This window comes from Syngnathus acus, chromosome 3 (genome assembly GCF_901709675.1).
Source record: "Syngnathus acus chromosome 3, fSynAcu1.2, whole genome shotgun sequence".
NCBI classification, from domain to species: Eukaryota; Metazoa; Chordata; class Actinopteri; order Syngnathiformes; family Syngnathidae; genus Syngnathus; species Syngnathus acus.
The window spans coordinates 5290744-5312604 of record NC_051089.1 but is presented as its reverse complement, the minus strand read 5'-3'; the positions used below and the strand labels follow the sequence as shown (position 1 = coordinate 5312604).

Sequence of the window (21861 nt, the reverse complement as noted above, 5' to 3'; positions counted from 1 at the left end):
ATTCCCACTCTCTGTGTCAGACCAATCCAGGGTTGACTACAACCTGGCTAACAAGGCTAAGTACAAAATTGGATAGATGAACTGTCACATTTCCTTTCTGTGAGTTTTGAGTGCAGATGACTTCACTCGATAGAACCCGTCCCAAACAGCATTAAATAGCAGAAGGGATTCAGAGCTAAGAATAGGCCAAATCTTCCCGCTGTCCACGCATGTAGCAAGCTGTCAGAGCCTATTCCCTCTCAGTGCGACTCCACACTGAGCTCCGCTCGTGGGTTTCCCATCACTCGGATTCTAACCCCGTCTGCTCCAACAAACTCCGCCGACTGAAACTCTCCTGACTTCCTGGCCTGGTGGGGAGGCGACGGTAAACACACGCTCCAATTTGAGAGAGAGCGCCGTTCCCGCTGCGCTGGCCCTGTTTCTTCTTTCACGTCGGAATAAGGGGCAGGGTGTCCTGATGTGTGAGTGATGGGTGATGGAAGGTGTAATTTGGGACGGTACAGCAAGGCTTCTGCTCAATCTAGGAGCTTACCTGTCAGGGAAATAGGTCCTGAGGGAGATACTTGTATTTTAAACCGGGTGGGTTTTTACGACATATCTGAATGGATCCTGAAAGCCTTTTTTTGTGGAGTAGCATACATTTACTCAAGGTTTTTTATGCTAATTTAAAAATGTTCCTCATTGTCATCAAGAAGAGAAGGGACTTGACCTGGATTTGCATACAAGCTGTACTTTTTAATATTTCGCCAAAACCTTTACGAAAAGCAAATAAAGTTAAGCCCTGCGGCTTGCTCATACCCTGGCCACATTTTGAGTGAAATTTTGTAATGGATATCTTTTAGCCGATAATGACAAAGGAAATCTGTAAAAGATTAAGTAGCCCCTTTTGTTTACATTTGGACCGAAATGATTCATCGTCTTATTACTTGCAAAACGTTTTCGTTTTAAGACCTATATTACAAAACTTTATCATGCACTGCCAAAACATGGACAGCATATACAATAGAAAAATAATGCTAAACATGTTATTGAATCAAAAGCCATTTATCAAGAAAACATATGCCTACTATCATAAGCTTGGAAAATGCTGCTGTAGATTATTGTAAAAGTCACCAAGGTTATTAAAAATGGTGCAAAAGATCGGAGCATGTCTCCAAACATTTGCAAGACATCAATCATTTTCTAAATGGAAAAATGATGTAAATGGAGAATATTAATTTCATGAATATCTCATTTTTACTATTTTCATGTGCCATAATCATAATGTTATGAAATCAAGTAAAGAATAATATTGTGCTTGCAAAAAATATGTTTTCCTTTTTTTCCTCAAAAATGTTCAAATATGAATTATACAACTGTGTTATTAGACTAACAAAAGATTTATTCCCTTTAATACTTCATTTGGACAGAATATATTCACATTTTTATGAACAATCACCATAATTATCAACTATCAATAAACAGAAAAAGATTGAGCGATAGTCTCATGCAGTATTTTGCCTTGACAAAGAAGGATTCTCCATCTTATCAAGTGCCATCAGCTCTTTGTTAGCTTTCTAAGAAAAGTCAGTCAGCATTAAACACCTTTAATGAGTGTCGAAGGCTATAAATGGAACCAGCAGCTAAAATGAAACCACGGCCGAGCAGCAGGAATCATAATAAGACGGATCAAACAGATGTTGGCTTATCAAGGTGGAAATCTGTGATGGCCCTAAAAAGACAAAGAAATTAAATTCCTATGTGATCAAATGAGAAAAGTCAGTTTTCTCCATCGAGTAGGTTTTGTTTCCACTCCAGTTTGTTTGCCTGTCTGGCGGTTGAATTGCACTGAAACGACCACCGTGGTTTTCAATTTTCCATGGACATTGACACAAAATAGAGTTTTATTGGAAATTTCAGTGCTCAGCGGTAGTGCGCCGCGGCGGTATTTGTTTTGCTCGCCGCTGTTGAGCAAGTTCAACCGGACAGGAAAACCAAGTAAATCTTTTTCAAGCCGTTTTCTGTGTAAGAACATCCTTTTGTATTGTTTCGACTGTGACTTGGGGACTTGGCGGGAAAGATGACGGGCCGCCATTTTCAAGCAATACTCCTCACAGCTACAATACATTTTGTTGGCTACACAGATTAGCAGCATTAGCGTCTGAAAATGGGCATATCCTTGATTGCTTGGTGCTCAATGGAAAGTCTTAAAGTATTTCTTTGTAATTATTTTTCCCCGTTTATATTTTCAAACTGCTGCCGGGAAGTGACACACTTTGAAAGCTGCTGTTTGGGAATGATTAATTATACTTTTCAGTCTCGTGCATTTGCATATGGTTAATCAATTGATCAGTCGGGCTTTGTATTATTGATGACTTTAACAATCTGAATTGATGAATGCATCTCAGAGAGGCTCATTATCTGATATCGGCACTGCATCAACATGTACTTTTTCTTCACTTTGTATGCCAGGTGACATTTTTCCTTATGGAGAACTTTTATATTTGTCATGCAGCGCCATGATTGGTGCAGCTGTTTAAGACTAAAGTGACTAATGTGACTGGCTGAGAAGATTTATCACGGTTCCTTTAGATAAATACAACAGTTCACAAAAAAGACAGTTTAGGGTATGCATGAAGAAGAATCACCGGTGTGCCGATAACCTAAGAATACATTTGCGTATTAATAAAAGACGAGCTATTTCCCAGCAACCAATCAGAGAGCGTCTCCAGCTCAAGGTTTTCTGGGGCAGTTCAATTGTGATTCACTTTCTTGGGAGAATACATTTGCATCCACTCTTTTGGAACATTTTGTTTTGAAAACATTTATTTTGATAAGTTTATATTTAACTTATATGCACATACATGTTTGTTGAATCATTAAGGGGAGGGTTTATTTTAATTGTGCTATATTCAAGCACAGTTTCTATATTGAAAATATCAATTGTTAGAGTGGCGTAGAATAAATAATATTAAATCCATAAATAAATCAAATTCAGATTTCAGGAGTAAAATCTCTGCCTTGTTTTAATTAACACTTGGGCCTACTACGCTACTGTATTTTACTATTGGCTATTGGTGATTCTTCAGCTGAACGAATTTTGAGACTGTCCTGCCCACAGTGCTTGGTTAACATTTTTCATGTTTTCAGACTGTCGTGCAACATGGAAAATATATATATATATTTTGTCTCCCTTTGGTCATGGTCAAGCATGGTCAAAGGCCAGCACTGACCTTGTCTCACTTTCTCTCTGTTGCACTTGTTATCAATCAGACACGCTAAGACTGAAGCATCTGCATGCAAACACACACACACACACACACACACACACACACACACACACACACACACACACACACACACACACACACACACACAGGCAGTAAAGTCCTTCAGTGGAACAATGCAAGCGAGCTCCACTCTTCCGCACTATAGTTTTTCCAACCCTCCATGTCTTAAACACACTTTTATTCATCATAAAATAATGAAAAATATAGATTCAATGCCGCAGAGTGGAGAGGAAAAAAAGACAAAAAGTGAACGTATAGACATAAAGCAAATAGAGCATGAAGGAGGGGAAATGTAGAGGGAGGAAGGGAGGGTTGAATGTTAAAAAAAAAAGTGGAAAAATGGCAGGGATGAGGAGATCGAGAGATGGCCTCTCTAAGTGCGCCTGCGTAGGCGCAGAACTGCGCGTTCCCAGGCAGGACAGCATGAGCTGCCTATTTGTCAGCATTGATCAAGCCATTAAGGGGCTGTGGAGGGAAGCATATTGGTTTTGGAGGCCAAAAGGGCACTGAGAGACAAATATAAAGCAAGACATGGACAGGGGGGGCGGCGGTTAGGTGGGGGAGCTTCTATCCCCCGCAGCAAGACGTCTGCCAGATGAATGAGCTGGATGTCTTTCTTCCGAATGTTGATGCAGCTTATTTTGTATAGGCCCGGCGGGAAAATGCTAGAAATCATTTCACTGAGACTGGTTTTCACTGGTAAGTCTGATTTCATGTCTATATCTGATAACCGGTCTGTCTCCTGTGTGGGATGTGTGAAAGGGACTGACATGGAACATGGGTAAAAGCCACACACACATTACTTTAGAGCAGTGGTGTCAAACTCATTTTTGTCGCGGGCTGCATCATAGTCATAGTATCCTTCGGAGGGCCATTACGACCGTCAACAAACTGATGAATAACTAAGTTTGAAACCGGACACTAGTAAAAACTGTTCAAATATTTTGAAAACATCAATGGTAACAAAAATTGCTATCAATATATTTTTTATAGTGAAGCCAATTTGTAACTTTAGTTTTGACAGATGAAGTTGAAACACAATTTGTCTTCGGGGGCCACATATAATGATGTGGCGGGCCGTATCTGGCCCCTGGCCTTGACTTGGACACCTATGCTTTAACGAGACAACGGTGACTGTGTAAAAGGCAACGGGGCAAAGGCGGGACCAGGGATAGAAATGTTTGCTTGGTCGGATAAGGCCACTTTATTTTCATCTCCATTCACAATAGTCATCAAAGATGGCCGCATTGGAAAGTACCAATGCAGGATGGCGACAAGAGCAAAAATCGGTATCACTTGGACTATGTAGTGTAAATCCATCTTTAGGCAGCACTGCGTCACTGCGACACTAAAATCCTTATTAGCCAGCTACCCCGGATAGACCAAATGTGACTCGTCTGGATTTTGTGTGAGCAAGGGTTAGTGGTTGGTGGATGCTTGGCCCAGGGGGAAGACAGGCTGCCTCTTCGCCCATTCTCTGATGAATTCATATAATTAACTCAGCCTTGATCTGTTGGCTAATCCTGCACTCTGTAATAAGGGATTAAAATGTCACCTAAGACACCTGCTGTTATTGAGCCCAAAGACTTTTTGTGATACTGTCAGGGAGGGTTTGTAACATTCGCAAGGGGACAGTACTAGGAGATGGAGCTACTGCTATAAGCATGTGCATGCTAGCAGTGACTCAATAGTTGGCCCAGAAATTGCAGCAGCAGACTTGCTCTGAAAAGTCCCGGTCAGAGTCAGTGAAAAGGGACAAGAAAGTAGGACATGCTGGAAGGTGTGGGAGTTTACAGACTCTTTCTTGCGCACACTCGCTATGACCTCCTTGGACCTAGCCAAGGAAAAAAAAAAGGAAAAAAAGAACCAAGTGCCAATTGGTTGGCAAACTGCCCGAGGACCGACAGGCTCGCTCGCTTTGTCTGCCTGCCGGGCACCTCCACTCTGTTGCCTAGCAACCCCAAATGTACTTTTGGTACGACTAATGACTCTTGTTGTAGAGCGGTGGGGCTCAAGGCCACTAATGAAGCTTCTTGGCCAATCGTTGGCTCTTAAAAGTCCCAGAAGCTGACTGATCACAAAAAGAAGCGATCTTCCAAGCTTCAGGCTGTCCTTAACTTCTCATGCCAGACAAACTGTGACACTTTTATATTTAAAGCAAGTACCGTACTCTTAACACTTTGAGTGCTACAGTTGACCTACATTAGTCCTGATGCTTGATGGTTGCATACAACAAAGACCTTTATCCAAGAAAGTTTAGACTGTGGACTTTTAGCAACCAGCCATAGCTGTTTTTGTGAATAAAAATGTATCAGTAGCAAGTGGAGACGATCTGATGAGGTTTCATATCAACTTTTATTGAAATTTGTCTTAGGAAACATTTATAGCCTTCATTAATATCGCTGGGCGAGTAAATTGTGTTCCCTGGGTGTCGCCATGTACTTTGGATCTGAGTCGATACATGCCAACCAGACTCAAGTCTATATTTAGCTCTACGGTCCCGGCTCATGTCAACCACTGTCAAGTGCTGCACTGCCTCGAGGCTCGACACCCACCGTGTTGCCCGAGTGATCTGAGCGGGCAGCGCCTTGTGCCGTTCATATGTCGTCGGCGAGACGGACCCACAAGTGACAAAAGAAAAAGTAAGAAATATGACGCAGGTGACCTGGATAAGCAAGGAGCTGCAAGAAAAACTCCAGCTCAGGAAGAACAAGTAGACCTTAAGTGCTATTGTGTTTCTGAGTTTAGAGCCATGAGAGGAACAGGAAGTGTGAGCACCAGGCCAGAAAGGACCTCTGCCTGGAGGTGCGGGAGTGGCTGATGTAATAGCATTAATCTCCGAGTGCCATCTGACACCCGGTGTGGTGCCGTCATTGAAAAGTGCGAACTCTGCTGAACTGTGAGGGGAATTTGGGCATCTCTCGAGGCGGCGCCCTGCATTAATTAAACCCACTGGCTGGGATTTTTGTGTTTAGCTAACAAAGTACTCATTACACACCAGGGACTACCTTTCGCATCTTCAGGCTCCTGATGAAATAAGTTGGCCTCATTGTTACACGCTAACAATTCCTTCTTTTTTTTCTCTCTCCAGATGAATCGGCCCATCCAGGTGAAGCCAGCAGACAGCGAAGGACGGGGAGGTAAATAACCTCAAAAAAAAAAAAACACTGACACACACACAGTGGTAAAAGCACAATCCTTAATATTCTCCTCTCACTTGAGACGCACTGGGAGTTAGCAGCACGGTCCGTAATATAGGTCACTTGCTTCTATTGACTTCCCATCTGTGCCAGCAAAAAGGGGGCTGTCGCGGTTCACAGTCACCGCGAGCGGGTCAAAGACAAGCGAGAGGAACACGGCGGAAAGACGAAAGAGGATGGAGAGCAATAAGTAGACACACTGAACCGTCTGCTTGAGGCTTCGGGGGAAAAGGGGAGACAAAAAAAACGAGAAGACAAACAAAATTGAAGGGAGAAAGAAACACTGAGCTAGACAATTTCAAGACGCTATCTTGAGTTTTGTGATTGAATTGAAAAAACAAAAGAATAATAAAATAGCAGATTCCATTGTACACAAGAGAGGAACGTCTGGAGGGAATGTTCAGGTGTTGCTAACCTTAAATTCGTCATCACAAATCTATTTTCCTCTCGATATCTGGCACCGACCCTCACAATAAGGCCCGATGACTGACTGCATCATTTCCGTGACGACCATCACAGGAGGTTAATGCAGATGAAGCCAGTTAAACACGCGCACACTGGGTGGCATTGGCTCTAATTGAACCAGTCAGCGTCTGCTTAAATTTCAGACCGAGCCACGTCGGTGATTTATCCGCCCCGAGTGTGAATCAAATGGCTCATTCCCATCGGCGGGGTAGACCCCCAAAGCGAGTCTTATTTTTGTCATGGCGGCACTTTAATTAACGGACATCTAAAAAAAACGGGCAAAGTCTGACCGACAAGGCTTGTGTGAGAGCCAATTGGCATTCTCACCGAGATAAATTAGATCTCTAGCCTTAAGAGGGGAGGATGGATGGATCCCTATATCAATTACTACTCCTCTTTCACCGAACGGAGACGTACAGGCGTGAATGATACGGAATACAGACGGCTTTTTGGCCGGCACATCTGTCGCTCGTCTGTTAGATGAAGTTTCTATATGGGAGGACAGGCTCGCTAACAGAACGGATTGAAATAAGACCAAGCCGACAGGCCCCAACAGAGATATTGAGCTTTAATGGCAACAGGAAGTCGGCTGGCCAGCAAGGGAAGTAAACCACAGTCACGGCTGACAATGAAATGAGATTTACTATGAAGCTGTGCGGTTAAAGGGAAATAGACAGCCCGGGCTGACAAAGAGAAAGAGGAGCAAGGATTCATTTGTGGAAGGACCAGTCAGGTATAATTAACAGTGAGAGACACTAGATTGTCATTTGGAACATTTGCACCTTCAGTATGAAGTCACAGTTTTTTGGAATACGTCACACGGCAAAGAATAAAAATGGGTCTTCAAATGAGTTCTAAAACTGTGGGTTTACCTAACATTTAAGCAAGGGGGGGGTCATCCCCCTCTTTTATCAATCTTCTCTCTCTTTGCTCGAACCTGTCTGATCTGAACAAGTGAAGAATGGAACCCGTACTTACTCGCACTACTGACAGCCCATGGGCGAACAAGCTATACATCTCTATTCAAAAGCTTTATTCCAAAATGGGGCAAGAATCAGAAAATGTCAACTCCTCTATCTATACTCTGCCCCTTTCTCTTGCTATTGGTTTTCTTCTTACGCCATCTTATTGGTATGCCGATGCGAGGAGAAAGATGAAGCAAGCGATAGTGAGGCCTGCTGGGTCCGTGGAGGAATTTGAGAGATAGAAGGCGGGATGAGCAAAAGGGGCCACGACAACAGGATGAAAAAGTTAACGGAGAGTGATAGAGGCAGCTGAGTGAATCTCAGTAGTAAATCATGCGAGAGCCGCCCCCCATTCCCTATCGCCCTTCTTGCCTCGCCCGGGAATCTTCTCCCCCTGACCTTGTCTGTGAAGAAAAAGATGGGAGCCAGATTATCTATGATTGGAGATGGCTATTATCTAAACACAATCTCTGAGCCAGGGTCCCACTACTGTCAGTTAGGAGAAAGCTTCATGATGAGGAGACTCGAGATGGCTCAGCATCTACTCGTCTGTCAATATGGACATTTTCTTAGTGTGCCATTTTGGCTACAGATACTAAAGTCATTAAACGTGTGTCAGTACAGTTGATACTTGCCCTCCCATCTTTCTGTGTTCCAACTGATGCATTCAATCTGGAATGTTTTCTATCGCACAAAGTGGAAAACCAATCGTCGGCAATGAAAACGCAGCATAAGTCAGCTGGGAAAGCTTCAGGCTAACCCCAAACAGGATAAGCGCTATAGAAAATGGATGGATGGATGTCCTCGTTGTTTATTAGCTCCCCCATCCGTTGGCTTTATTGGATGCTTATACAGTGCCGAGAGCACGGCGGCGCCTGGATTCTATTCCCAGCGGTCCGAGTGTGAGTCTTTTTAATATCTCCACGCCTTTTGTCTATCTCGCTGAAGGGGAAGTGTCTGCAAAGGGCTCACGTTTGTCCTTGCAAAGCCGTTCTTCACAAGAGTGACCCCAGTCGGGGCAGTCGGCAGATTGACGGGACCTTAAGATGTCGCGCCGTGTGCTGTCATAGCCGAGCCCAGCGGGCATGGGATAAGTGAGGGTCCGCTGGCTGGCACAGTCTGGCAGGCAACACGGGAGCGGCTGTCTGGAGGCACCTCATGCCGTCAGAGGACCATGTTCCACTTTACATGCAAATGAAGCCAAAGTATCCCTCTGTGCCCCGAAACTACCGCCCAGCAAAATGCAACCGCGGCGGGCAGTTTTGAGTACGAGCAGAACAAAGCAGAGATTGCACTACATCAATTAAAGCTTTGTTAACCGTTAATTTATCGGGTTTTGGGCGAGGGCCTATGCACAAAAACAACGACAGGCAATCGGTTTCTGTCAACTCTTTTGCATGCAGACCAGAAGGTTGCAAGCCGTTGTCGGTATACAAGTGTGTCAGGTCTGCTTGTGAGAGTAATGCATTTGCATGTAAACAACGTGTTGTTGCATCACAACACTGACAACTGAAATGTTTGTTTTTGTGCGATTATTTCCAGTCTGTATCCACGTAGAAAAAACATTAAGCAGGATGTTACTTTCATTACACTCATAATTAACCAATTAATTACTATACTTGAATCAGACACCGACTCAATGCAAGTTGTGACGAAGAGAAAAAAAATTAAAAACTCCATCAAGCGTTAATAATTATGGAAATGAAAAATAATGATTCCGTCCAACGGAAAAGTTCCTTTTGGTTATCTGTGATTCAACACTGCTTTTCCCAGCGAACAACCTTATCGACTAGAACACCTCTAGAGAAATTTCTCTGGAAGATTGCTCATTCAAGAAAGCAGCCGTGGCAACCTTGGAGAACTGATTGTCCCTCACTCACATTGGCATAAGCTGATTTTTTTTTTTAAATTGTTTGTGACCTGGATGCTGGTTGACATCCAATTTGTTTTAATTTACAAGCAGTTATTCCCAAAGGAAATAATAGAAACTGTTGTAAACAACATTTTAACCTTCATGACTGTGATGAAAGTATAAAAATGTAGGGAGTTGATGGATAAAAAATCAAATAAACCAAAAGCTGACATTTTGTTGACGCACAACAAGCATTTGACTTTAATGAAAGTGCAGGTTGCTGAATTTAACTTTTGTGGTAGCAGCTTTGAATGTATGGGGGGTAGGTCTTGGAAGGTGACTCGCTAAATTAAAAGATTACTGATAAAATCAATTATTTTTGCTTACTCTTTGTTTTCAGCATTTACTGCAGGTCATTTTAGCTCGGGCAGAGTTCTGTGGACATAATCATAATTTTATTTTTTTCCATCACTTGTACCCTTCTGTGGTGTCATCACACACACACAAAAAACACACAAGATCTCCCTCCAGAAAGTCAAAGAAAGAAGCTTTCAAAATCCCTTTTGACGCTCATTCATCCAAAGTCTCACGAGGTATGCCGAAGTCTCGCGGGATTTACTCAAGTTTTGAGGTATATCTCATCCGTGACAGCAGTTCGACTTCGGAAGTTTCCCGAGGAACTTTCTAGAAGCGTAGTCAGAACCATCTCAGCCATTTTTTAGATTAAAAAATCTGAATCTGCCAATGATATTATGCAATGGAGCAACTATTACTATTATTAAAAAAATATTTGATACCCCCTATAAAAGTCAATATAATTGCCAGTTTAAGCCGTAAATGGATTGTTTGGCTTTTGCAGGGTCATTTTTGTAAGCAGGCTATTTTAGTGTGTTCTGTTCTTTTATTTAAAAAGTTCACTTTCAGCCTTTTTCTTTATCACTAGGTGGAAGCATACGGGATGCTCATTACCCCCCCAAAATGGACTTGACTAAAAAGCAAATGGTGCGATTTAATTCCAAACTGATTCCCATGGCCGTCACGCAATCGGGACACCGAGTAGATGACGCGAAACATAGCCCGACTCGCTATTTAAATAAACACTTTTAAACACATTTTATACAGCCATTCTGCGTACTTTCATGTACGAACGCATCCGTTGGCGAGCCTCGCAGGCACACCAAAATAATTAAGTAAATAACAAATTAAATAAATAAATAAAAATCATGCTTCGCTAATGAGTCCATAAGAAGTGCAACTTCTCTGATATGCTGCCCGGAACATTACGCCGCATTCGAAAATGCACCCGGCGGCCTGGTAGGCATCTTTTATTGTCGGGTGCAGCTGTCCATGCTTTGTGAACACTTGCTACTACCAAGCCGCCTCGACAATAGCCAGCAGGCATGATGGGATGGAATGGTGAAAACAAAGGATATTTACCACAGCACAGTTATTCTTTTCAAAAACAGTCTTACCATAGACACAAATTGAAATATAGACTTTGTAGCAACTAGCTATTTGGCAAGAAAGAGAGAAGAGAAAGTGAAGGATTATGATAGAATACAAGTTGAATATTATAGAGGGAAGGCGTGTGTAAAAAATCTTATAATATATACATATATATTTATTTAGATAATTATTTATAGATTATATATATAATCTTCTGTGTAAAAAATCTTATAATATATATATGTATACTTATATTTATAGATTATATATAATCTTATACAAATATAAGATATAATTTATAATATTTAATTCATAATATTTTATTATAATAATATTTATGTATTTTATGATATTTAACATTTTATAAAAAGTCATATAATAAGAAAATAATAATATAATACTAAATACAGTTTTCAAAGTGTTTCTGGATGTTTACAGCTTAGCAGAGAAGTGTTGTTGTTTTTTCAATTCATTTCCTGTTGCTTCTATATGAAGAGCCTCAAGCCTCTTAATGCAAATATACGGGTGCACATAAGGGCTCTCCATTTTTTCGCTCCTCTTCACTTTTAATGGATTACTCTTTAAAGTCGTGGTGTCATCCCCTTACGCAGAGGGTGCATTACATGATATTCATATTCATAAAACGCCAATTTAAAGTGCGCAAGTGGCCATGGGAGATGTGTGGTGGGGGGGTGAACTTGTAAAAATCCAGTGCGAGCAGCTTCAGAGACAGGTGCAAAGAGGACTAATTAATAGCAATCAATACTCGGGGCCAGGGCAGGCGGCTGGCCGGCGGAGACTCTCTCAGGTCAGGCAATGAAAAGATAGCAAGCACCAAATTCATTCTGCTCTCCCGGAGGATGGCTCTGAAGTACACTCACACTTCCTTTAATGCCTTCGCAGGGGTGTCATTTATTTTTGCGTTTGCCAGCACATTTGGAAAGTTCATTACCTCGCTCATGGCTTGTTAATTAGCCTTGTAAAGCCACCATTAGATCTCCTCGGGCCAGGACCAAGATGAGACTTTTTTTTTTTGGTCCCACAACATTAGCACACAGTGGGGGGGGGGGTTGTAAAACTGCACTCTGCCCATTTAACAGGGACCCCTCAGTGGAAATCTGAAGGATAGAGGAGCCTTCATGGCAAATTAGGTCACATGTTGGCTGGACAGGCTGCGGCGGCCTTCCTTCATATTTCCTCTTCGCTTCCTTGAACAGAGGTCAGCTTCATTTACCCCAACACATGTTCAAGCCCAATGTCCCGGGATTGGCATTCGACTACATTTCCTTGATCGACTAATAATTTAAAGGGGACATTATATGGAAAATTGACTTTTTAATTGCTTGTATAGAAACAGATCTCTGGAGTGCCTTCCCAACCCTCAAGTGTGAAATTAAACAACCAACTCATTTTTTTCTGTGTGGTAGTGAGCTTTTTTTTGTACTTTTGGCCCACTGTAACACAACGGTGGAGCTCATTTCCATTCTAACCACCCCCACACAGTTTTTCTGAATGTAGTAGTTCACTAAATTATTATGATAAAACATAATAAATATATTATTAAATGTAAAGTCTGTCTTCCTTCATCCCTGTTTGTAAACAGGATAGGCTACACAATATGGATGCATGTATAATATTTTTTTCATAGAAAATTTATATACTATAATATAATACACATAATGTAATATAATATAATATAATATATAATATAATAGAATAATTCTTCTACTATACTACTATAAAACTTAAAATCATTAAATAAAATATGGCATTTAACGTTTTGATAAAAATACCCCCAATCCACATGCAATCCACATCTACAACCCAGCTAGACACCAGCAGTACAACAGCAGCAGCCGAGCCCATCAGGCGCCAGAGCCTTATTGATTATGCAGGTGGTCATTTGTGTGGCCAAGCGGGTAGCGCGCACGTGTCTCATTTGAACTTTACAGAGATGGAGCACGATCGGATTGCCTCGCCGCAAAGGCGGAGGCTTTATTTTTGGACCAGATGCATCTAATGGGGCCTGGCAGGTACAGGAGGCGTCACATCTGTTGAGGCCCGGGTGACGCTCTCGCCATCCTCACCTCCCCACCAACAGCGCACCTCAACGCTCCGTACCAGTCAAATGACTCACGTGGAAGATCAACAGTGTCATCCGCAATAAAGTTCTCTCCCGCTCGCTGCCGCTTTCTATCAGTGCTGGGGACGGGCTCTTGCTTGTAACCATTTTCTTCCACAACTCAGCCGAATTGGAGATGAATAATGCAAAAGATGTAAAATAAGATGAACGCTCTGTCTATACCAGGATAGATTGGGAAAATTAATCTCTCCGACTTTTCAAAATGATAGTGGAGTACAACTTTTATCTTGCTCTTGAAAAGAACACATTTATTAACAAACTGGATTAGTTTTAAAATAATAATAAAATAACAACAAACCCTTCTAATTTTGTTGGAAACCTGTTGTCCAACGACAATAAAGGCATTTTAATTCAAATTCTAATCACCGTGCTTGTGATGATTGTAATTCTTACAAAAAGTAAATAGACTCAGAACGTGTTTACAAAACTGATTATTTCTTGGTGCTTTTGTTATCCAGCCTTACTCATAATTATACGCAATAACAGAAGAATGTTATTCAGTCTTACTGCACATTCCAATAGCTCAGTGTTTATTCTTTCTTCCACTCTAATTGTCTTGTTGGTGAGAAGTTTTCCAAAGTTGTCTCGCACAAGCAATAACATTACTTATAATAATAGCAGCAACAATAACATCAGCACAATAAAAAAATATTTGCTGGGCTAATGAAAAAGAAAAACAACAATTTGGCCGACGACTTGGCAACCTTGACATATTTGGCTACTTACAGTTCCAAATTGTGATTTTTAATTAGGCGATTAAAACATGTGAATTGGACAAAAATAAAATCAGTTTATTCACGTACTACTGGTTACCATCAGTCAGAATTACCGGAATTTCTGGACTATAAACCGTACCTAAATATAAGATGCACTAGCTAAAATTCTGTTTTGTTCACATATAAACCGCACTGGACTATAAGCCGCAGGTGTTTAATTTCCATATAAGAATATGCACAAATTATACAATATTGTCAAAATCATGAAAAATCCATCGATAAGCCGCACTGGACTATAAGCCGCAAGGTAAAAAGCTTGCGCAAAAACTAGCTGCTTATAGTCCGGAAAATACCGTATTTAGGCACTACTGAAAAAATTAAACTGGTAGATAGTAAATGAAAAAGTTGTCCTGTCCTTGAAATGCACAGCTCAGCACACCAGACATGACTAAAGTCGGGGGCAGTGTGGGGGAGGGGGGTTGCACGAGCACCTCTCGGCTCAGCAGAATGCTACCATCAGCCGTTGTTTTTCCCTCTCTTCCGATCCAGAAGACAGGAAGCTGTTTGTGGGGATGCTCGGCAAGCAACAGAGCGAGGATGACGTCCGGCGGCTCTTCGAGACCTTTGGCCAGATTGAGGAGTGCACCGTCCTGCGGGGTCCTGATGGGGCCAGTAAGGGTCAGAGCACACACACGTGGTCCCTTGTCATTCCTTTCGCGTTTCAGCCGCCTCCGCTCGAGCATCCTTGAGGCAGCGCAACTCGCTCGCTCTCTGTCACGATGCTCCGACACTTCCTTCCTTTTCCACACTACTCCATTTTCACTCACGTCTTACTTCTTTTGTACCAGCTCATATCTCCCCCTTCCCCACCTGTTATCTGAAACAATGTGTTTTTGTTCCCCACATCGCCATCATCCCTCCCCGGGCGACCATTATGCCCTGCTGTAAATAAACCAGCCATGCTCTGTGTTTAGCTGCACTCACTCTCGATATAGCAGAAAACATATCGTATTACATCAGGGGGATTTTTTTTTTCAAAGTTTTCACCTTTTTTAAACCACTAAAATCCATTTGGCAAAGGATTTGGAGTCGCATCTTTAGGGACGTGGGTTTCGGAACCCTGGGGTTACTTTTTAAATCCTTCTATGACCAAATGCAAAAATGACAAGTTGTTGAAGAGAATGAGTAAGAAGCAGAATTTGCGTCATGAGAACTGACATCTGGTTTAGTCAGGATATTCCAATTATTCCGTAATTTGACCTTAAACCTCTTCAATAAGTGAGAATACGTCAATGAATTGAGTCTTCAACCATGCATGCACAAACGTCTCAAATATTTGCTACCTTTGACAAGATGTCATACGGCAACAAAGTGAACTACACGACCAGTGCAAGTGGCTCGATAAGTATCTGTAAGCCGTGACGTGTCCGTCTATACGATGACGTGTGACGGCAAGGCAGCGTGAGAAAACGCATGCGTTCTCTTGTTAAATCAATAAAAAAGGCTCGCTGGTATCGAACGGCGGGTCTTTCAGCGTCGACATCGCTTGCCCTCGCTGTTAATCCCAGCTCTTTTTCTTTGTGTCCCCCAACCACATTCATCCACCCCGTCAACTGCTTGCTTCCTATTTTTCCATGCCTCGCTTTTTTCCTTCCTGTCTGCTCAGATGCCTCGGGCTGATTGACAGCACATAAAATGAAATCGGGCCGGTGCCGGCGTGTTCGACAGGAGCAATACTTTGGCTCCTTTTCACCCTCCTCGCGAGTCCTCTCTTTCCTTGTGCGCCATATGTTTCCTCTAGCGGCGTTCGTCTCGCACTCGTTACTTCCCTCTCACTTGTTCTTCACTCCTTCCATAGCGACAAAAAAAAAAAACCGGAATATTAGCAGTACAGTGTAACCTCCAAATGTCGAATGGCCCAAAGTCATACAAAAGTTCAGCTAACACGTTTCAAAAACTTGAATGTGACATCAGCAAATGTCATGAGAGTTCAACACATCGAGCATCAAATGAAGTCCTTTCATGGGTTTTTCGCAATTTATTTTACCTAGCAACAAGCTCTGGATGAACCTAATTCAAATGAAGCTGACTTTTGAAATTGACTGTGCTATCTCCTCCAAGATGCTGCTATGTTGATGTCAATGTGCACTTCTCAGAAGCCTTTCAGCACCGCCCTCGTCGCCCGATAGAAAGACCGAGAATTTCAAACCCTCCTCACCCTCGCCATCGCCGCAGCGATTCTCTAAAGTACTGGCAGCGTTTGCCGCCAGAATTGAATAGAGCCCCGGGTTGTCAGGAATAATAGAGAGACGGCTTTTAGCTCTATAATTAAGTTGTGTTATAAATGTCACCCATCCAGCCAGATGGAATTCATGCATACATATTACTACCCAGGGAATTCAAAAGGCACTGGCGAGATCCCTTCACTTGAAAGCAATGCAATCTCCTCGCTGCGTTTGCCCCGACTCATTCGGAGATGTCAAATATGAAAAAAAAAAAGAATCAACACGTATGCTATAATTCATGAGATTCTGGCACTTCCATTTAATTGGAGATGTTTTTGTGCGGCATTCTTCCTGGGCTGCACATAGGGACAAAAGTCAGTGGATGTTTGATATGACAATGAAACTTTAGAACATGAGTGGGAATCTTTTTTCAGAATTCAATTCAACCAAGGCTCAAGGATTTACCGTATTTTCTGGACTATAAGCCGCTACTTTTTTGGACAAGCTTTGAAACCCGCGGCTTATAGTTCAGTGCGTCTTATCTATGGATTTTTATGATATTGTATGATTTGCGCATATTCTCTCTCTTATATATGGAAATTAAACATAAAAACACCTGCGGCTTATAGTCCAGTGCGGTTTATATATAAACAAAACAAGAGTTTTCCCTTAATTTTAGTTTATATTCGGGTGCAGTTTATAGTTCAGAAATTACGGTACATACAACATACCAGAATAATAAAACTCAGTTGAAAACTGAGTTCCATCGCCTGTATTTGTTCCTAAGAATCGCCTGGTCGGCCAGACCAAATATTCTGACGGGCCTCACTGGCATTGAGGTCCACCCAACCCCTTGTTGGAGAAACAACCAGACTCTATCTTGCCCTTCAAAACCACACTGAACCTAATTTTGTTTTTCAATCCTTTTCCTACTAAAAGTCAAATTTGTTTGCTCTTTCAAAGGCAGACTTCAAGTCACAAACATCTTTCAGTCAAACAAATGAAGACCCTTCCTGCCTTGAACCCCCTAGAGAACATTTCAAATGAAGTAAAAAAACGGGAGAACGGAATCAAAGTGTTCTTTGACGTGAGCAGTTCCCCTCTGTAGATCTATTCAGCTTTAAGGACATTTGACACAACAACAAAACACACATGGCCTTTTGCTGCTCACTTGAATGTCTCCACACAAACAGTTTACGCTGCTTTTGTAGTGGATGGAAAGCCTCAGGTGAAAGTGGATTTTGTCTTTTATTGATTGGGGACACAGTGCTAGAGTCCTAAAGTTTTGAAAGTTTTGATTTGGTTAAGTTAGAGAAACGATTACCTCCAAAGTCGGACACGATATTTTTCAGGGATGCTGTCATACCTCGAATACGTGCGGATTTAATAACACTCGTCCATCCATTTTTCTAGCATATATTCTTCATGGGGATAAACTGGAGGCCATTACAGATGACTTGAAACACGAAGCGTGGTAAACTCTTTAGTACATTCCCATAAATTGCATTTCAGGTTGTACAGTTCTCATTGCATTTGTTCACTTTCGAGAGAGAGAAAACAAACAGTAAACCCTTTTAGCTGACATCTCGCATGATTTAATTATGTCTTATGTGATGTCACACATAATGACAGTTTGACTGAATTTAGCTTTTAGTGGTCTGTTTTTATAAATCGGAGGCGGACATTTTGAATATTGGAGAGTTCCATCCATCCATTTTCTCTACGACTTATCCGTATTCGGGTTGCTGGTTAGCTGGAAACTCCTCAAGTTGACTTTGGGTACCACAATCAAATCATGATGTGACTCCAAACAAACTATTTCAAATCCGATTTCCAGACATCTCCCGGGTGATCAGCTCAGGAAGCGTGCGCCCGGTTCTGTGAGCACCGCTGTTGCTCGATTAATGAAAAGCAGCTGAATAAATCCTCTAGGTTGTTAATTAGATAGCCTTCTAAAGTTAAAACATGAACGACCTGAGGCCAAGGATAAAAATAGGATAGAACAGAGTAGTCAATGATGGTAAAGCTGATTAATTCAATGCCGTTTCCAAATGAACCATTCACATTCATTTTTATTTTAGTGCACCACATGTTGTAAAAGTGCCGCACAGGATGTCTCTGTGGTTTAGGACAAGCATGTGGAGGTCTGGATGTGCCAAAAGTGGTAAAATGTCATCTTAGCGCACTTTGACCTCATTTCAGCCGACATCGAATGCTGAATGAGCAGTACCGTCCGTATTTTCCGGATTATAAACTGCTACTACTTTGCACAAGCTTTGAACCCTGTTCAAGTCCAGTGCGGCTTATCTATGAATTTTTCATGATTTCTATGATATTGTATGATTTGTGCATATTCTCTTACATATGGAAATTAAACATTAAAACACCTGCAGCTTATAGTCCAGTGCAGCTAATATATACGAACAAAACAGGATCTTCCCTGAATTTTACCTGGTGCGGTTTATAGTCCTGAAATTAGTATTTTAGTTTCTTGTTGATCAGAGATGATCATCAGTAGTTATGAGGTTGACTTCTGTTCAGTGTTTTAAGTTATCTTATAACCCAGTGCACCCTAGATATGGAAATTTACCAAAGCAGACCTGTTTATTGAGACTGAGCCTGATCGTCCAAAAAGTACCGTCAGAAGATTATATGATGATCTCAGTGGGAATTTTCGTGGATCAAAAGTCCACACAATTTTGAAGCAACACTTGATCACATGACTAGCATATCTAAACCTCACATGCATTCATATTATCCACTTGAATCACCCTTAATATCGTTTGGAACATTGATCCAGCAAAGCTCCCCGACACTGCTGCCGACACTCATTTCTCTTGTGTTCTGGCCAACTTCTCATGTTGACTCTTCCTTCCTGAGCCTTAACCACACAACAGATTTAAAATGATTCCAACGTCCTTCGAGGCAGAAAAAAAAGAGCCGTCCCTGCCCAGATTGCCTCCTCCAGCATCACCGCCCAACGTCTTAAATTTGAGGCGAATGACGATTACGTCGGATAGGCCGATTATAAGAGCGTGCTATTGTCGCGCTAATCTCCTTTATGAGTGACTGCACACAAATCACAATGTGTAAATATTAAACAGATTAATATTCACAAACAAGTCTGTGGAATTAGTGCTGCCGGGGCGAGGGACATGATGTTCCCGGCCGCTAATGCCTTTAGCGACGATCCCAACACACAAGTGACCAGAATATATTTATAGATTAGATAACGTGAAGACAATAACTGGTGATTTTACTTTAATTACTTGATAAATCCAAAGACCGTCTGCCTGATGTTGTTTCGCCTTTTTGTGTGTGTGTTTACAGGCTGTGCTTTTGTCAAATTCTCCAGCCACGGAGAAGCACAGGCTGCCATCAACAGCTTGCATGGTGGACAGACCATGCCTGTGAGTAAAACAATCTCTCAACACGTAAATAACAGAATTAGTACTGTTACAAATACATCAAATTTTAATGTAGGTCATATTAAACTTTCACCTGCTACTCGGGCTTTTTATATCGCGCCCGATGCTCAGCTTTCCTTCAGAGAGTTGCGGTATGAGTCTGGAGGGAATATTGTATGTGTGTTCACATCGATTGTGAAGGCAGACAAATCGAGAACCAGAGGCGGGTCGGTCCCCTTGGCGGAGGGCCACTCCTGTCGGCTTCCCTTATAAAATTACTCTTGGCAGGCAGCGGCGGCATCCATCAGACAAAAAGTGACCCGGCCCAGCAGAGAGGAAATGAGTGGGAAAATGGAGTATGAATCAGGAGTTTTGGGACACTTTCTGCTCACTTTTGTTGACACGTTTAATAGCCGGACGAGTGAAATTTTGGGGAGAGAGCGGACAAAGGTTGTACGTTATGAACCGAGAAAGTTAAGTATCCAAGTCATGAAGTCAAACCGGATTGGTAGAAAAAAGGTAAATTGTAAAGAAAAGATTATGTCGTGTATGATATATGTCTAAAGAACTTAAAATACAAAAATCGTCAACAGACACGACATCGACATTTTTCACTGTTTGCATAAACAAAAGATACTAACAGTCAGCATCGGCCTCCTTACAGTGCATGTCTCCTTTCATGTCTTTACACTTGATCCGTTCTTTCTGCATCTATTCAAACTAGCTTCTCAGCAAACAGATCGTCTTTCCATTCGTGTCATACAGAAGATACGATGACTGCACACACGCCTCCGTATGCAGCCTTAAATGCGTCCCAGAGAGACGCTGTGACGCCAATGTCTTGTACGGGATGTTATTTACGGGTAACGGTTCAATCGGCGGTCAAAGGATGATGCTGAGGCTAATGTGAAACACTTCTTATATAATTCATGCAAATGACAAGGATGAGACTTTGATCGGAGGGAAGTTGAAGCGGACATATTGCTAGAAACGTATAACGTCATTTAACCGATAAACAAGTACATCCTTTTGATTTGCAGTAAAATTACATGTTTGATTAGTATGCTTCACAAGAAGGGACAAACTACTTCCTTGAAATGACTGCGAAACTGAAGTAAAAATAAAATATGAAGAGCTTAAATGAGCCTCAAGCATCCGATTTCAAATTACAACAAAATCACATTTTTAGGGCTGGCATATGTATGAAATGAGTGACGTTCATGTCAGTTCACCCTCCAACTAAATATGCTGTTTAACCTTTAGTGGGATTTTGCATTTAATTGTCATAAGGACTTGTTGATCTACAAAGTGCAAAGCGGGATGACGGCGTGCGTGGGGGCGGCAAGAGAAAACAGTGCGTGCAAAAGCATGCGTAAGTATTCTCTTATCACAAGGAGATAGGACTGTTTTTCCATGCGGGCTAAGAGGCCTTCGTCATAAGATAAATGCCGCTCTTAACCTCCTCCTGAAAATGTAAATGAGTGTATAATTTGGGGCTTTATGTTGAAGAGTGTGTCGAGCAACAGTGAGCAACACATTTTGGGAGATTGGCTATGCAGGTCATGCTTGCGATCGAGGATGTAAAAAAAAAAAGTTTTTCTAACGTCAGGTTTTTGTGAAATAAAATAAGAGAATGAGACAAATCATTCCAATTTAAACAAAAGAAAAATACTGTGACCTATAAACGGTATAACCACCACCACAAGAAACATGTGGTGGGGGGGCTAGCATAATTCAGGAGGTCTGCAAAACCTCCCAAAAAATTAACAAACCCCAAAGTTCTTCAGAAAACACTAAAATTAAAAACAAAATCCAGAAAAATCAGAAAATACCGGAAAGGTTGATTATCTAGCCTGGCACCTGCGGGTCTAAGCATATTTCAGAGGTGGGCAGTGCCCCCGTGTCCACCCTCTAGGTCCGCAAGTGACTATGAGGAAATACCACATAATTTATTTTTCAGTATTTACTAATATAAACAAAAATCTCATTTGGTTGGTTGGACGATAGAGATGCTCAAAAAGCAGTTTGACAAACCCTTGGGACCAATCCATTTTTTGTTTGAAGAAAAAAAATTAATTAACCCTGGTGCAGTGTATTATAGATGAAAGATACAAGTGCAGTTATTGACTACTTAATAGCACAAGAACACGTGGAAAGGTAAAAGGCTTCACAC

General features: G+C 41.7%; 2 protein-coding genes across 13 annotated transcripts in view; one reads left to right on the top strand and one right to left on the bottom strand.

The window, feature by feature from the left end:
* Positions 1–21861, bottom strand: part of slc12a4 (solute carrier family 12 member 4) — a 193484-nt gene that overhangs the window by 94386 nt on the left and 77237 nt on the right. The gene's annotated exons all lie outside the window — the stretch shown is intronic.
* Positions 1–21861, top strand: part of si:dkey-205h23.2 (CUGBP Elav-like family member 4) — a 105381-nt gene that overhangs the window by 58164 nt on the left and 25356 nt on the right. For 7 of the 12 annotated variants that reach the window (XM_037246932.1, XM_037246930.1, XM_037246929.1 and 4 more), the window contains exons 3-5: positions 6361–6409; positions 14606–14734; positions 19612–19691. In XM_037246932.1, coding sequence (XP_037102827.1) covers positions 6361–6409; positions 14606–14734; positions 19612–19691 — 258 coding nt within the window. The remainder of the gene's footprint in view (positions 1–6360; positions 6410–14605; positions 14735–19611; positions 19692–21861) is intronic. The other 5 variants (XM_037246933.1, XM_037246931.1, XM_037246925.1 and 2 more) reach the window with 3 other exon arrangements.